At 51.8% G+C, this 17,352-nt stretch overlaps 1 protein-coding gene across 2 annotated transcripts; it reads left to right on the top strand.

Moving 5' to 3' along the window:
- Positions 1-519: 519 nt before the first annotated feature.
- Positions 520-14,916, top strand: Trim11 (tripartite motif containing 11). Of its 2 annotated transcripts, XM_052194135.1 has the most exons (6): positions 520-1,065; positions 4,945-5,040; positions 5,711-5,941; positions 12,003-12,025; positions 12,107-12,207; positions 13,522-14,916. In XM_052194135.1, the coding sequence occupies exons 1-6, from the start codon at positions 661-663 to the stop codon at positions 14,067-14,069; spliced, it is 1,404 nt and encodes a 467-aa protein (XP_052050095.1). In that variant the 5' UTR covers positions 520-660; the 3' UTR covers positions 14,070-14,916. The 2 variants fall into 2 exon arrangements, with proteins under 2 accessions (XP_052050095.1, XP_052050096.1); XM_052194136.1 differs by lacking the exon at positions 4,945-5,040.
- Positions 14,917-17,352: the final 2,436 nt, after the last annotated feature.

Here is a 17,352-nt window from a genome sequence, read left to right as displayed (position 1 = left end):
TGGCCGCAGTCGATCATAAGCGTTGAGTAGTTCTCTCACTAGTGCATACGTTAATCATCCCGTTATTCTATTCTACTCTACTCTATTCTAGTTCTGCCACTTGTAGCTGGTTACCTGGTCCTCAGTTTTTGCTGCTATCTCCATCAGCGTTCTAAGGCCAAAGTTCCGCCTGTGTCGATTCCCAGCATCCACCCCGCCCCCTCTCTTTTCCAGATATCCCACCTTCTGATTTCCAGCCTAAGCTCATTGGCCATTTTATTGACCCGGCGAATGTTTTTACACAGTGCACAAGAGAGTGTCTACAGAACCCACAGCCAAAGTTTGCAACACCCGGGGCTGGGGGAGCGGGGACACCACCAGCGGAAACATGTCACCAAGAAAATGCGATCTCTTGCACTATAATTCGATCCCACCCCGGAGCCGAACTGTGGCCAATCCAAGACAAAAGCAGGTTCTCAAATATAATAAAAACCAATTTCCTGCTTCCGCCGCGGTTCCTCTTCCGGCGGAAATGTGCGAGCCAAGTGCCGGAAGTACCCACTACCCAGGAGGCTGAGAGTGCTGCTACCTGCTCCCGGCTCGCGCCCGCTGCGTTCTCCGCGGAGTAGCCTGCTCCCCTTGCACCACGAAGAGCCTGATCCAGGAGCAGACGCCAGAACCATGGCCGCCCCAGACTTGTCCACCAACCTCCAGGAGGAGGCCACCTGCGCCATCTGCCTTGATTACTTCACTGACCCGGTGATGACCGACTGCGGCCACAACTTCTGCCGTGAGTGCATCCGGCGGTGCTGGGGCCAGCCCGAGGGTCCCTACGCGTGCCCCGAGTGCCGCGAGCTGTCGACGCAGAGAAACCTACGGCCCAACCGCCCGCTCGCCAAAATGGCAGAAATGGCACGGCGCCTGCACCCGCCTTCGCCGGTCCCGCAGGGCGTCTGTGCGGAGCACCGCGAGCCGCTGACCACCTTCTGCGGCGACGACCTCAGCCTCCTGTGCCCCACCTGCGAGCGCTCGGAGCACTGGACTCACCGGGTGCGACCGCTGCAGGAGGCGGCCGACGACCTCAAGGTGCGTTCCATTGGGTGCATCCGGCCCATGCCCAGTGCGAAGGGATGACCCGTTACTGCCCTGCCCTGAGTTGAGGGAATGTGAGTTACAGTTAACTTGATCCTGTGAGCGGGTCGGGATGTAGCCTGTCTTATTTCAGGATGAGATGCACGTGCATTCTGAGAAAAACCGGGTGTTGGTAGTCAGTCCTGAGTCAGCTGGGAGAACTTGTGAAGGGTCCCACTGTCACATCAACAGTTTGGCCTGTGTCAGAGTTGATACTCCGCCAGTATGTTACCATCACAGCATGAACTCGGGTAACCAGAATAAACCAGGCACCAAGTCTCTTTTGCTTTGGATTTTAGCACAAAGGTTTGGAGCTTATAAACAGAGATCATCCTTGTAATTTTCATTTTATTTGGACCATACCCGGTTTACCCGATTGGTGTATCAGTTTACCTTTCTGCCCCCACAAGTCCCTTGATGGTGCTGAAAGGGACCCACGTCTCTCCACAAGTGACATGATAAGCCCTGAAGGGACAATACTAAAGATGCTCTATTGCCAAAGAAGAAAACCTTTGCCCTGGTAGGTTCATTGTCTGAACTTAACAAACTTACAGGACAGATCATCAGGAAAAGTTACAGCTTAAGTAACAACTTTAAATTTCTCTTGCATAGGGCTTCACACAAGAGCAAGAAAAACTCAGAGAAGCAGTTACCCTGGGCCTTTTATCTCAAAAGGTGTGGCGTTACCAGAAAGAGACCTTGTGAACCTGACTAGGAAATAGGAGGCTAATGGCAGAGAGGGTGTCTCCGTCTTGCAGAATTGGTGCTCTGTCTTCTGCACTTAGGTATCTGTGGCTGTTCAGAAGCCTCTCCTCCACATCCTCACAGCACAGGAGCAGGTTTGAGTGTGGGGACACAGCCTGCTTTCTGGTGATAAATCATAGATAGCTTTTACCTGTGACCAGTGGGTCTACAGTGAACCATCCCTCCACTCCCTAGAGCTTGGAACGCAGGTTCTTAGGAATGTTGGCCTACATGGTTCTGGTGACAAGTTCCCTCTTTGGCTCTGGCTCTGGGGCCATGAGTGAGTAGTATCCAGAGGGGAACCTCCAGTTCTCCAGTACAGCCAGAGAGATGGGAGGAGGGTTCAGATAGGCAGGAACTGGGAGCTGAGGAGAGAGAGCAGGCCTGTCCCAGAGCCTTCTGGACTTGACTGCATTCTCACCACACCCAAGGTAGAAAGTCTGCATCGATACCTAACCAACGGTAAGGTTGCATGCAGCCAGAGCTTGAGGCCTTCGCTGAAGCGTACACATGCTGCTGCTGCTTCACAGCTATTTAAAAATACTGCTCCTGATGGAGTTCAGCTGCCTGTGACTCCAGCTCTAAGGGGATCCGACCTGTGGCCTCTACAGGCCTGGCCACTTAAGTGCACATCCCACTTGCTGACATTCATGATCAAAATAATAAAGATTTTTTTTTTTAATGAGAAATGGCTGGGAGTGGTTGCTTCTATCTGTTATCCCAGCTACTACAGAGGCTGAGGCAGGAAAACCAAAGTTCAGCGCCTACTATAAACTCAAAGCCAGTGTAAGACCCTTTGCAAACTAAAAAAGAGGGCTAGAACTTCATAGCATGCACGAGGTCCTGGATTCCAGGAGAAAACGCAGGGAAGACTCAGTCTAGTTCCAAGACTACGAGCTTGGAACGTAGCCTGGACGTGTAGGCAATGATGGGGGCGGAGTGATGGGATACGCCTGAATTTTCAAGAGTAAGGTGCAGGGGTCCAGCCTCGCGCGACAAGAGTCTAGGGTTGTCAAGGACTAGAGATACTTGGTAGGCGAATAAGAAAGCACACAATTGAGATACAATACTGACAGGCTGTTTTTTTTTTGAGCCCTTGAACTCAGGAGTCAGGATGCTCACCTAGACTAGACTCAGTCCCAGTCTTTTATTGAAATCCTACAAGGAAATTGGGTTACTAAATTCATAGGGGAGTGGGTAAATGCTTCTTTATTTTCCTGTGCCAACATTTTCTTGTGACACAGAGCAATACAAATTTAGAACAAATAAAAGGGAACTATACAATCTCAGACATAAAAATTTTACAGCAAGCACAATATTTATATGTCCTGACCACCAGTCTCCAGTGAGGTCGGGGGCAATAGTATTGCAGTTACAAAATCAATATCTTTCAGATGTATGTGAGACAAAACAGTATCATAAAGGGCAAAAGAGATCCTACTGACCCTGCAGTTTTTATAATTTTTGGACCCCATCTGTCTGTCTACAAAATCAATCTTACCACCCAGCCTGTATAGGGAATTCCTAGGGACCACCACCACCATATCCCTGAATCCAAGGAACCCATTGCTAAATTTCTGGGAAATACCCGTATGTTATTCCATCCTCAATTTCATAACAGAAATGTCCTATTTTTATTATACGAAATTGAGACTAAGACTGGGGGAAAAGCAGTAGAATTACTCCTCTCTGCCAATGGCTCTGAGCTACTTTCATTTCCACCTAGAGTGACTGCAACACACACTGCTCTTGAATTCATGAGCAGCCTTCACTTCAGTATTATATGTTACATCTAATTTCTGGATATCAAGCAGGCTCCTACTAGATCTGGCCAGGTCACTAAATATCAGTTTAATCGAGAGAGAAAGAGAGGGAGAGGGAGAAAGAATAGTAAATAGATAAAGAAAATAATAAGTACTAAGAGTAATTGTAGACATCACGAGTTGCTTGAGCCAAAGAAGCAGGCCTCATCCTGGGCCCACAAGAGGCCATTGCCTCGTGCTCTGAAACACCGCATCCCTGGCAGGTTTTTCTTCCTTGTCATCAGGAGTCCCGGGCATCTCGAGCTGAATGTGGGGTGTCTCCAACAGCAAGGCAGCCTCTGAGATAGGCCTGTGACTTCAGGCTGAGCCCAGCTGGCAGCAGGTTTCACCCCTCCTTCCTTAGCTGGCTTCGGGGTCTCCCCAGCACCTCGTCCAGGCCTGGAGTTGATGAGGATTGGATCGATAAAAAGACCCTAGAGGAGACAAGTACACGTAGGGATGCTTACTGTTCTGTGACACACTAACCTGCAAGAGAGTGGAAAGGGAACCTGGACCAGGTCAGACCTAGGAAAATATAGCTAGACCCTGAGGGCCTGAGGGAGGGTGCTGTGGGAAGCCATGCCTAGTTTAAACCCCCAGGTACATTCCCCACTTCTGTCTTAGGGGGCCCTGGATGCTGTCCAAGGTCAAAGCATATCTAATAAGGGCTGTTTCCTGGCTCACAGGTGGCCCCCTCCTGGGTGTGTTCTCATATTTCCAGAAGGAGCAGGAACTCTAATCCTATCCAGAGGGCCTTACTCTCATGTCCCAGTCACCTTCCAAAGGTCTAGCCCACCACCTGGTGGTGAAATTTTGGGGGGACACACCAAAGCCTTAGCTTCTGACATGCTGTGAGCCCTGTGACCACAGATGAAAAGAAGAGGGGACAATGTCTTGACGGGAGAAAAGCTGGGTCTTCTGTGCCAGCTTGGTAGGTGTGTCCTGTTGAGAGAGCCTGGACACGCCCACTGAGCGCAGAACAAGCGTCTGCAGCAGCGGTGAGCAGGGCTAGCTCGGGGTCGTGGGGCTGAAAACTAAAAATAAGGAGAAACCTCAACTGCCATATTCGGTGAATTTGGGAAAGAGGAAGCGCACTAGCGGGGATACTGCTAATTCAGGAGATACCTGCCAACCTACCGCTGTCTGGACAGATTGCATTCAGTCCAGTGGGGAAGAGGTCAGGATAGGAGGTCAGGAGGGAACGGCAGACTTCTGTGTCTGGGCCCCACTTCGAGGGCCTGATGCCTCTTGGGATTCTCATGGCCCCGCCTGGTCTCCGTCCCACCAGGGGAGGCTGGAGAAGTCACTGGAGCACCTGCGGAAACAAATGGAGGATGCGATGCTGTTCCAAGCCCAGGCTGAGGAGACCTGTGCCTTGTGGCAGGCAGGTGCTGGGTCTGGGGTGAAGGAGGTCGAGTCAGTGGGTCGAGTCAGTAGCCGGTGGCCAGACTAGCTTCACCAAGACCCGCCAGCCGGACTGTATGCGTGTGCGTGTAATATAGGATAGCTAAGTTGGATTCTGTCCTGCATTCAGGACCTGTCCTGGGGTCCTGGTGTGCTTGACTTCAGGGTTACAGAGGGAGCAGACATGAGGATTCCCAAGGGTGGATTTGGATGGACGTCAGATACAGGGAGGTCTCAGTAGTAGATTTAGGAGTCAGGAAGGTATTTGGCATTGGGGTAGATTTAGTCTGTCTAGCTCTGGGGTGGCATCTTTGGCTGACACCTGGGGTTGGGCTTGGAGCCTGTGTGACAGATGCTGAGTGTAACTGGCCGCACGAATGAATCTTGAGTCTAGGTAGCCAAGGGCAGAAGGTTGGAGATCTGAAAGCTCTAGGGGTGGTGGGTTTGGATTGTAAATGGCCCCATGTGGTATCTGGGCAGCTCCAGGTGACAGATTGGATGTGCTGTCACATATTGGGGTCTAGGCAGCTTCTGGTAGTATATTCTATGATCAGCCTAGAGTGGTGGCTTTGGGGTGTGAACATTCCAAGTGGTCAGTTCTTGGTCTAGCCTGAGGTTTCTCCCTCAGCTGTCCCTCTTGTGCCCTGCAGAAGATGGTGGAGAGCCAGCGGCAGAATGTGCTGGGCGAGTTCGAGAGACTGCGCCGCCTGTTGGCAGAGGAGGAGCAGCAGCTGCTGCAGAAGCTGGAGGAAGAGGAGCTGGAGGTGCTACCGCGCCTGCGCGAAGGCGCCGCGAGGCTCGGCCAGCAGAGCACTCAGCTGGCAGCCCTCATCTCTGAGCTTGAGAGCCGCTGCCAGCTGCCAGCGCTGGGGTTACTGCAGGTGAGTGGGCTGGATGGGATGGCCTGGGGGTCCCCAAGGGGAACATCGAGTGTGCACCCCTGCCCCCAGCCCCGCTGCTTCCTCCCCACAGCTTCCCGTTTTCTCAGGCTGGCCACAGCTGCTGTCCTCAGTAGGCACAGCCACGTCCACGTGGCTGAGCTGCTGTGTGCTTTAGTGGGAGGGGCAGGATAGGACTTGTTTCTCGAGGGATCTTTAAGTACTCACCCTTGTCCCCAGAGCCTTGAGAGCTCTCACCAGGACTTCTGACTCCGCCCTTTCGGCTTCTGATCTACCCTCCGTGCTCAGCTCAAGTGTGTTTGTAGGGTGCTGTTTCCATCCTTTTCTGTTCTAACAGTGTGAGACAGGGAAGCTGAGATCAAACAACAGCCTCTGAGAGGGGCTCTCAGAACCCTCCGGACAAATCACCTCAGGAAGGTGCTCCTTATAATCCCTCGTGGTAGGGAGTAAATTTTGATGTGCATATGGAGAGACATTCAAACTATAGCTGGTCCCTTAGCCCTCAACACTTCCCCACACTCACACGCACACTCACACTCATTCACACTCTCTCTCCCTCTCTCCCTCCCTCTCTCCCTCCCTCCCTCAGAATTATTCCTAAGATGTGAGCTCTAGCCCACTCTTCTCTCCGTGTCCCCCACATTGTCCCAGGGTGGTCTATATGACCATGAAGCATGGCTCTTAGCTCCAGGGCCCTTCAGCAGGCTCAGGGCCTCAGTCTCCCTGTTTGTCCAGTGGGCATTGATGAGATTCAGAGGTGACTGCTGGGAGGTCACATAGGGGCTGTGGGGTTCACTGGCCCCTTCCTTAGGGACTCCACTGGGCTTGGTCCTCCCCCATGCCCCAGTGCCATCTACCTGGTATATAGATCCGGGGATCTGAGACTGACCCTCGGCCTTGCATGCAGGACAGACTTGGTGTGTTCCCTCTGGAGCCCAGATGCTAGGTACACAGCAGGACTTCCTCACTGGGAAGGGATGCATGGGAGTCTCAGCCTTTCCTGAGCTGTCATGGTTAGAGCCTGACAGACAGAAAAAGCTCTGTGAGCTCCCTGAGGCAGGATGAGGGGAGCAGAGAGGAATGAAGACTGAGGCCTGTGTCAGTGAGGCAGAGTCCCTGGCAGGCAGGAAGCAAGGAGAAGCCCTGCCTGGGGTGGGGGTGCTGGGTGTGTCTCGTGTGTTTAACTGACAGCTAATGAGGATGGGCATTTTATTTCTGGGGTACAGTGTGACGTTTCTCCGTTTGCTAAAGCCTCTGCACTGATTAAACCAGGGTCACTGGTGTGCCTCTCACCTGATCTTTTTGTCTTTTTTTGAGTGCTGAGCCCATCTAAATCTTAGTTGTGGGAGAAGGCCTCACAGGCCCTGCTCCTCCTTGAAGATGGATATACATTGCTGTGTGTTGCTAGGGAAAGGACCACGTTGGGTTTTGAGTGATGTACCCCTGATGGGATGCCCACACTCTTGTTTGTAGCTAGGGAGACTTACTGGTACAGACAGTAAATAGGAAACACCAAACTGTCTTGTGGTGCATCAGATATGGTAGGGTATAGACTGTTAACCAGTGTCAGCCTCCTGGGCTATAGGAAAACAAAATGCTGGAAAACCATCGGAAGAGGGGGTGACTTGGAAATGGGGGTGCCGGGGTTTGTGTGAGCACCAAATTTGGATTCATCGCTGTGTCTGGTCATTTCAGCCGTCCACTCATTTCACATCACCTGTGTCTGTCCCCCATCCTTGTCCTGTTTGTCTCTCACCTGCTCCCCACCCACATCTCTTCCCCCTGGTCCCCACTCTTACTAAGCTTCCCTGGGAGAGCCTTTGCCACGTGCTGGGTGGGTTATGCCCACGTCTTGGGGTTAGGAGAGCAGGCCTTGCTTCATTCTGTCCCTGTGAGCTGCTGCTAGTCATTGGCTGTGGTGAAGAAGGAGCCTGAGGGGGTTACGCTCTTATTTGCACAGTCCTTCTGCCAGATCTCTAAGGCCTGGTGAGGTCTCCTATGGCCTTCTGGGCAATTGTCACTCAGAGATGAGGGCTGGGGACATGGAACCCATCTATGGTCTGTGTGCTCTATAGCACAGGTTAATATTTTATCCTCAACAGATGTGTCTGAGGGCCCCTTCCCTACCTTGGAGGCCAGGCTCTCCCATCATCCCAGCAAGGAAGGCCTTGCTGTACCACCCTTGCCCCAGGCCATGCGATTACTGGGACCCCAGCATTCCTGCTTCCAGATGGTAAGGGACAGATTGGTGCGGCTTTGCCCACACCAGGCCCCTTGAGCTCCAGGCCCTTGCACGTGCGCCCTCCCGTGTTTCCCAGGGAACTCACCTTCACAGCCCTCCTTTTTAGCAACTTGAAAGTATGATCGTATCTGCAGGAACATTCCCCATGACAGGGACATGTTATTTATCATGTCTGTGGCAAAAAGGCCAAGGCCTGTGGCAGCTGGCTGGCCTCATGCGCTGCCCTGCCCCACTGATACGAGAGGTACCGTAGGCTGAGGGCTTACTTGCAGAACTTTATTTCCTTATGATTCTAGGGGCCAGAAGCGGAGGGCCAGGGCCTCAATGGGGTTAGTGTGTTAACTTATTTTGTTGCCATGAGACACTCAAGGGGCCCAAAGTCCAAACGGCTGGCAGCTGGGGCGTGGCACGTTGGGTGTGTCATTACTGCACTGATGTCATACTGTGAGGACCTGAACGAGGGCGATGGCTTGGTGAGCCAGGAGGCTGGAGAAGAAAAGACCGATGCGCTCTTATAAGGGCTATCCGGGCCCCTTGTGAACTGTATTAGCACTTCCTCCCAAGAGTAGGCCCCCACACTTCCTTTTAGATTGCACCTCTTAGAGGCCATGCCACCTCTCAGCAGCTTCACAGGGACCAAATGTCTATGCCATATCTAGGAGGACAGTCACCACAAACAAATAATAGAGGTTGGTGTCTCTCAAGGCCTCTCTCCTGGTTCAGAGACCTCCATCTTCTCCCATGTTCTCGCTTGTCACTCCTCTGCATGTCTGTCCTGTGCAAGTCACCAATCACAGTCTTCTGTCATAGAGACTGCCTCAGCGAGACAGATTCTGGGTTGTCACCAATCATAGTCGTCTGTCATAGAGACTGCCCCAGAGAGACAGACTCTGGGTTGTCATCAATCACAGTCGTCTGTCATAGAGACTGCCCCAGAGAGACAGACTCCGGGTTGTCACCAATCACAGTCGTCTGTCATAGAGACTGCTCCAGAGAGACAGACTCTGGGTTGTCACCAATCACAGTCGTCTGTCATAGAGACTGCTCCAGAGAGACAGAGAGTCTGGGTTGTCACCAATCACAGTTGTCTGTCTTAGAGACTGCTCCAGAGAGACAGAGAGTCTGGGTTGTCACCAATCACAGTCGTCTGTCATAGAGACTGCCCCAGAGAGACAGATTCTGGGTTGTCACCAATCATAGTCGTCTGTCATAGAGACTGCCCCAGCGAGACAGACTCTGGGTTGTCACCAATCATAGTCGTCTGTCATAGAGATTGCCCCAGAGAGACAGACTCTGGGTTGTCACCAATCACAGTCGTCTGTCATAGAGACTGCTCCAGAGAGACAGACTCTGGGTTGGCAGGAGCTTCTGTTTCTCTTTGTGTTTGGCAGGGGTGAGCAGCAGCACGTGGTACTCAGGTGTCCCTGCGTGTAGGCCTTGGACCTGCAAGTGTCACAGTCCCGTTGGCCTAGGGAGTGGAGACTGCTCTGCCACCCTGTTGCAGGCGGTACTGTAGCTCTGGGCCAGCCCGGGGTGAGAATTCCTTGAACTCCCCCCCCCCCCCAACACCAGCCAGTGCCGAGCTCTTGGCCCAACATCTCACTCAGACCTTTGACTGTAGAGCTTTGACATTTCCCCAGATCTCTTGCTGGTGGCCAGGGCCTGAGGTTTCTGGTATCTTAAATCCATTTGTTTTTTTGTTTTTTGTTTTAGCTAAATCTTATTGTCCTCTCTCTTTCTATCCCACTGCATATTGCCCCCCTTCCTTCTCAGTCAGCTAACCAGGCAACATCCACTGTCTCTGTTGCTTCTTTTCAGATAGCACCAGCTCAGCCGGTGTCACTAAATGAGGTGAAAAGAGACCACTAGAAGGGAGTCTTTTGTTGACCTGTTGGAATCCTAGAGAAACAGACAGGAGGGTGCCTCTGAACCCACCACATACCACGGGAACTGAACAGCCATTTGAAGTAGAGACAGGATTTTCTATCAGTTAACAGCAGTCGCAGCCGCCCACTAGGCCACCAGGGGGCGTGCTACCCCGAGTTCCTGAAGGCCGAGTCTTAGGCTGTTGTTGCTAATTGTGTTGCAGTCTTTGCATAGTTGTGGACGTGTGGTGTGCTGAGATGACATTTGGGCAGCTAGGGTAGCAAGGGAGTCCAGCAGCTGCCAGTTAGGGAGTAAATGTTGTGAATCTTCAGGAAAATGAATGTTAGACGTGCTTAACAATAAGACTTGAAGTGATTGACACTAACAGTGATTTTTTTAAATGTTTTATTGGTTCTCTAAGTTTCATACACCCCTGCAGTAGATCTAGAGCATGTCCGCTCCAGCTCCCCTCCCCAGAACCCTCAGCACATGCTTTTGTCCCCGTCTTGTCCTCTGTCCCTCACTGTCTTTATTTAGCTGACCCACCGAGTCCAGTCTGTGTTGCCCATATATGCTGGACAACCTGCCAGTGCCTTAACTTCCCCACTCGTGCCGGGCTCACTCGTGCCGGGCTCACTGACTGGCTTGGTCTTGTACGGGTGACCGCAGCTTCTGTGAGTTCCTGAGGGCCATGTCCAGAAAACAGCATCTCATGGCTCTCCCCTCCACCCCACTCTCCCTCGCCGCTTGCTGTGGTGGGGAGCCTGGTGCGTATGTGCATGCAGACACAAGTGACCCACGTAGGGCTGGATGTTGCCATTCGTCTTGGCACTTTAACTAGTTCTGATGCTCTGCGTTGACTGCTGCGCACTGGAGAGACAAGCTTCTCTAGACAAGGCGAGAGCAGTATTGTCTGTGGATAGAAGCATGAGTCTTTGGAGGTAGCTGACAGATGCCTGTTTAACAAAACAACAGTAATAGGTTCCCTCTAGGGCCTGCGGCCTCCCCAGCCATACCAGGGATGAATTCCTTCCTCCTGTGGAGCAGGCCTCACACGCAGTGAAAGCAGTTGATTACGCCATAGCCTCCAGGCCACTGTTGTAGCTGTGGGCACATCTTGCCTTGGCATTACACCATGGTCAACCTCTGAGTGAGGCCCTTTAAGATTTTGGTACTACGGAAGCTAGCCAATCAGGGATCGAATTTCCAGGTCAATTCGAGTTGGTTTTGCTGTGACCTGCAACCACTGTGTGCTGAGTCTCCAGCAGTAGGCCTTACCGTCTAACTAAGACTGTTAACCAAGAGCAGTGGTATGCTGGGGGGCAGGGGGGGTATGGGGCTTCTCTATACAGGGATGTATATAATAGCATTTTTTGACAGCCTGGCTCTGTCTTGAAATACAGTTCCGTTCTAAGGTTTGGGGGAGGGAGGGAAGGGACAGAGCTTGGTCACTGACTGTGAAATACCATTTGCATTAGGTAAATAGACACAGAAGGAGGAATACCAAGGCATGGGACCAAGTTGCGGCACCTGTGGGACATTGCAGGAGGGGTGGGGGAAGGAGCAGGAGGGCACAATGGGGTCACAGGCTGGACTCCTAGCTAGTGAAGGTCCTGACCTTACAGCACACCCCATCTAGGGGATGCAGGCACGCAGTCCTATCCTAAGAGTGACGGGGAGTCAGTTTGGGATTCTGCAGACAGAGTAGACAGTGACCCATTGCTTGCTGTGAGAGGAAGAAGCAGAACTTGATCTAGACCTGGTCTCCCCCTTCAGGAGCTATCGACACAGGGCTCTCAACCCACAGCATTCCTGTATCTGGGCTGTTATCAAACCCACTGTGTGGGTCTCTGTCACATGGGGCCAGAGTAATCTGGGGAGAACCAGGCAGGTAACAAGCCTTAGTACTGAGTGTGTACTTTCTTCCTCCTACAGGACATTAAGGACGCCCTGTGCAGGTATGAGCCTGGGCATCTGGGCAGGATGTGGGTGGGGCCCAGCTGCTGGCCGCAAGCATGAAGCTGAGCTGTCCCCTGTAGGGTGCAGGATGTGAAGCTGCAGCCTCCAGCAGTGGTGCCCATGGAGCTGAGGACCGTGTGCCGGGTCCCAGGGCTGGTGGAGACCCTGCGGAGGTTCCGAGGTGGGTGTACAGTCGTGGGAGCAGAGCTGTTGGGAGCCCCAGGACTTAACATGGATTCAGTAGCTTAGAACACCAGTTCTAGAAACTTCCCTCTGCTTTAGACACGATAGCATGTGTGGGTATTTTCCCAATCCGAGCGACTCCCCATCAGGCCCAGTCCCACCAGACTGACCCACTTCAGATGCTACGTGCCAGACCCAGGAAATGCACCTCTCTCTCTTTCTCTCTGCTCTTACTCCAGAGTCCTCATAGCCCCTTTCTCGTGTTAGGTGATAACAGGTGGCTCACAAAATCCAGGAGTCATTTTGCTTAGTATTAACAGTTTGCTAAAGAATCTGCAGTTAAGGAAGTGATGGCAGGTAAGGCTGCAGAGAGGCATGACACATTCCTGCGCTCACTGCACACGCCCTCCTGTTCTCTGAGGACTGTCCCTTCAGCTCACTGTCCCCTTGGACCCAGCCTTTGAGGAGCTTGTAGGGTATGTTCTGTGGGTATAGTATGCCAGATCATGTGAGCACTTGACCCCTGCCTCCTGTCTTCTCCCTGGAGCCTATGAATGGGGCTGAAATTCCTTCTGTCCCACAGCTGGCTTGTGGTGGCCAGCACCGTCCTGAAGTGCTCAGCAGACCCCGCCTGAGCCACCTTAGGAACATAAGTTCAAGTGTAAAGTAAGGGGACTCTTAGGGCTGGCAAAGCAGACTGCCAAGTCATCTGTGGAGCCAGGGATGGACGCCGCTGTAAAGTCTTGGCTGTCCGGGGACTGCTGCCCTCCCTCGCTTCTAGCCAAAGGACGACCGTATGTGGGCCGGGTCAGACCGAGAGGTAGGTAGACGAGAAATCAGCTGGGATCAGCTGGGACTGGGACTGGGAGGAAACAGCAGCCCTTCTCCTGAGCAGCTCTATGTTACCCTGGGGGCCACCTGAATGCCGTGGGGCCTAGGGGACAGCTGCAACCCAAACCCAGTCTTCTGTTGGAGATTGAAAGAAAAAGCAAATGTGGAAAGTGGTCAGGACATGGTGGGGGCAGAAGATGATCCTGGACTCAGCAACCCCATCCTGGGCTACACAAGACCCTCTCAAAAGGTAAACGAAAATGCAGTCAGAATGCCTAATAGCAGAAGCACATGTAGGACTGCTTCCTAGAGTTGAGACAGAGCTAGGCGTTTCCTCCAGGGAAGGGAAGGTCTCCACTAGGGTAGAGACTTAAGGCTCAGGCTCCAGCAAATAGCCCCGTGGCCTGCCAGGGAAGATATGACTGATCCTAGAGCAATGGGGGCTGACGTGGGAGCCTGGTTGACCTCAGCCTTTACACAGGGGACATAACCCTGGACCCCGACACCGCCAACCCGGAGCTGGTCTTATCTGAGGACCGGAGGAGTGTGCAGCGAGGCGAGCAGCGGCAGGCCCTGCCTGACAGCCCAGAGCGGTTTGACCCCGGCCCCTGCGTGCTGGGCCAGGAGCGCATTACCTCTGGCCGCCACTACTGGGAGGTAGAAGTCGGGGACCAAACCAGCTGGGCGCTTGGCGTGTGTAAAGAAACGGTCAACAGGAAGGAGAAGGGGGAGCTGTCTGCGGGCAATGGGTTCTGGATCCTGGTGTTCCTGGGGAGTTTCTACAATTCCAATGAGCCGGCCTTCTCCCCACTACGGGAGCCTCCCAAGCGTGTGGGGATTTTTCTGGACTACGAAGCTGGCCATCTGTCATTCTACAGTGCCACAGATGGGTCGCTGCTTTTTATCTTCCCTGAGACCCCCTTCTCAGGTACACTCCGGCCCCTCTTCTCACCTCTGTCGAGCAGCCCGACCCCTATGACCATCTGCAGGCTGATAGGTGTATCTGGGGACACCCTTGGTCCACAGTGACCCAGACCTAGAAGAGTCCCTTCACCTCTCCTGGTCATTTGTCCTGGCCATGCAGAGACCCAGGAGCCAGCTGTCATTCTGTGAGCATTAGGAGAAGCACACAGTGCCTTTCTGCCCACACATGGGAAACAGAGTTCTCCATCTCAGAGAAGGTCTGAGTGAAAGTACGCGGGCTGGACTCTGCCCTCCTGCTGGGGGTCCTCCCCACCCCCGATACCACTTAGTGCCAAAAGCCCTCACCAAAGCACTAAGTCCCATGTGTCACCAGCACCTCAGAATCTGGGCTCCTGTAATGTCATCGACTTTTCCAGAAGTAATCAAGGCTTGTCCACACTGCTGTGCAGCAGTCTGGCCTGCCTGCCAAGCACACCACGCAGTCCCTGAAATGACACTGGGTAAGGTTAGGTAGGGAGCCAGCTTCAAGCTCTCCAGCATCTCAGGACTTGGTCTAATAGATGGGAAGGCTGCTCAGAGTCCTGACCTTGCTGGGCGTGGCTACAAAGAGAGGACAGCAGCCTGGCCCCAGAAATGAAACAGTCTAGTGGGGGCTGAATCCTAAAGGAGTATTCAACATTTGTATTCAGCACGTAAGGGGCCCAGAAGTAGAACTCAGAAATGACACTTCTGTTCTGAGACTTGTCTGGTTTTGCCCTCAAAAGGTGGCTGGCTGGCTGGCTGGCTGACTGGCTGGCTGTGGTACACTGCCCCTGGCTGCCTGCTTTGCAGACTGTTGCACAGTCCTAAGTGCACAGGAGCCAGTAGTGACTGCTTTTGTATTACACTTCTGGGAGTTTTATCTTCTATTTATTGAAAGGGAAACGTTTAAATAAACTGATCTGAAATAGTGTCCTCTGCTTATCCTGTGGGTAAATAGCCAAGACCTTGGGCTGGCAAAAGCACACACTAGTTTTGCAAAGTTTGAACCGACTGATTCCAACTCCCATGTTGGGAAGCTTGTAACTGCCACTGAAGGGAATTGCACACCCGGTTTCTGAGGGCATCTGCAATCACATGCTGCATAAACCCCTCTCTTAAACACACACTACTAAAAAATGTATTTAAAAGAAAACTTAAAAAGCTGACATGCCAGGCAGATACGCGGTCACTGAAGAAGAGGGTCACTGGCCACCAGACCTGAGACACAGCAGTTATTTCCCACACAGGCATGATAAAGTGGGGGATGTTCCCATATGTTCTCTATCATGTGTGTTGGATGTGTATGACACCCCAAAAGGACGTGGCTCCCTGGGGTTGGGGACCTTGTATGTCATCAACTAGCCCTTTTCTTGTTACCAGCTTTATTTTGAGGACACCCTACGACACTTCCACGTGTTGGTCCCAGGCAGGGGAACTGTAGCAGGTGAGTACAGCACCTGGCTGTGTGCATCCACACTGGCTGTGACTTGTAAACAGTGTGCTGCGTTGGTGATTTCTGGGGCAGGAGACCCTGGCAAGCAGATGAGACAGTCGTGGGGTTGAAACTAACATGTGCTCCTAGCCAAGGCTTTGGAGAAGAGCAGGAGACAGGTCCTGAGGAAGGATGACGTCCATGACCAAGGCCAAATACTGCCTTCTCTAAGTCCGAAATGGTCTTTGTCCAGGGAATATACGCACAGCCAGGAACTCCCATGTCCTGATGGGAGCAGTCTCCGTGCAGTAAAGGAGATGAAGGACAGATTAATGTAGTGAGTGGACTCTGCTGGAGCAGGGTCTGAGTCCTATCCCAGCAGTGGGGGAACTCTGAAATGAGGCATTGCCGGAGGGCCAGATGTTGGTCAGGAAAGATCTCAGGAGAGCAGTGAGGCCCTCAGAGCAGGTGGAGGCTGAGGTTCTCTAGAGCTGCTCCCCTGTTGTGCTCACTCCTGTATTCCTCAGACCTAAGTCAAAGTCTTGTCACACGGATTCCCAACCACACAGTTTTAACGAACCTAAGTGAAGTAAAACTCTTGTCTTCTGCAAGGACAGCAAGTGCTTCTAACCTCTAAGGCATTGGTTCTCAACCTTCCTAATGTCCTCATAAAATTATTTTGTTGCTACTTTATAACTAATTTTGCTTCTGTTATGCATAGTAACGGAGATGCCCACTATGCAGGATGTCTGATATGCAGCCCACGGGTGGAGAACCACAGCTTATGCCCCCTCCCCAACTCATTTGTTTCCTTGCTAGACTTACTGACTGACACAAGATAGAACTTCAGTATAGTTGCTATTTTGAGGCAAAGTTTCACAATGTAGACCAGGTTGGCCTTGAACTCAGAGCCACACAGGACTCTGCCTCAAAAGCCACCACATCTAGCCCCTCAATGTACTTCTGGTTTGCATTTCCCTAGTAGCTAAGAACATTGAATATTTTCATGTGTTTATTGGCTATTTGTACTTCTTTTGACAGTTGTCTGTTTAATATTTTTATTGATTAGTGTACTGGCTGGGTTTGTGTCAACTTGACACAAGCTGGAGTTATCACAGAAAGGACCTTCAGGAAATGCCTCCATGAGATCCAGCTGTAAGACATTTTCTCAATTAGTGCTCAAGGCGGGAGGGCTCCTTGTGGGTGGGGCCATCTCTGGACTGATAGTCTCGGGTTCTATAAGAAAGCAAGCTAAGCAAGCCAGTAAGGAACATCCCTCCATGGCCTCTGCATCAGCTCGTGCTTCCTGACCTGCTTGAGTTCCAGTCCTGACTTCCTTTAGTGATGAACTGCAATGTGGAAATGTAAGCTGAATAAACCCTTTCCTCCCCAACTTGCTCTTTGGTCATGATGTTTGTGCAGGAATAGAAACCCTAAGACAAATTGGTACCAGCATAGTGGGGTATTCCTGTGACAACCTAACCATGTTTTGGGGAGGACTGTGGAAAGACTTTGGAACTTTGGGCTAGAAGATCCATTAGGTGTTAAGAGCTCTGCTAGATGTTATGTAAGAGCTTGGAGGATAATGTTGAGAACAGTGTAAAAGATGGAGGCCTGGCTTGTGAAATTTCAGAGGGAAGATTAAAGACTCTTATAAGGGCTGTTACTATTTTGATTGTGAAGATTCTATGGTTTTGTTTGGCTGGGGCTGAAGAATCAGCTGTGATTAACAAGATAACAGAACTACTAAGGCAAAACCTTTGCATTACTGGGACTATTGATACTGATTAGCTGGAGCTAAGAAATTAGTGGTGATTGAGACCAGCATCATTGATGTGTAATCTGGGAAGTCTTTTCTGAGAACACAGAGGCTGTGTTACAGAGACAGCCAAGGTTGTACATTGTGCTGTGTCTGGGCTTGGTAATGTGTAAGAG

The sequence above is a fragment of the Apodemus sylvaticus genome, chromosome 10 (genome assembly GCF_947179515.1).
Source record: "Apodemus sylvaticus chromosome 10, mApoSyl1.1, whole genome shotgun sequence".
Classification (NCBI taxonomy): Eukaryota; Metazoa; Chordata; class Mammalia; order Rodentia; family Muridae; genus Apodemus; species Apodemus sylvaticus.
This window is presented reverse-complemented; position numbering and strand designations above follow the sequence as displayed.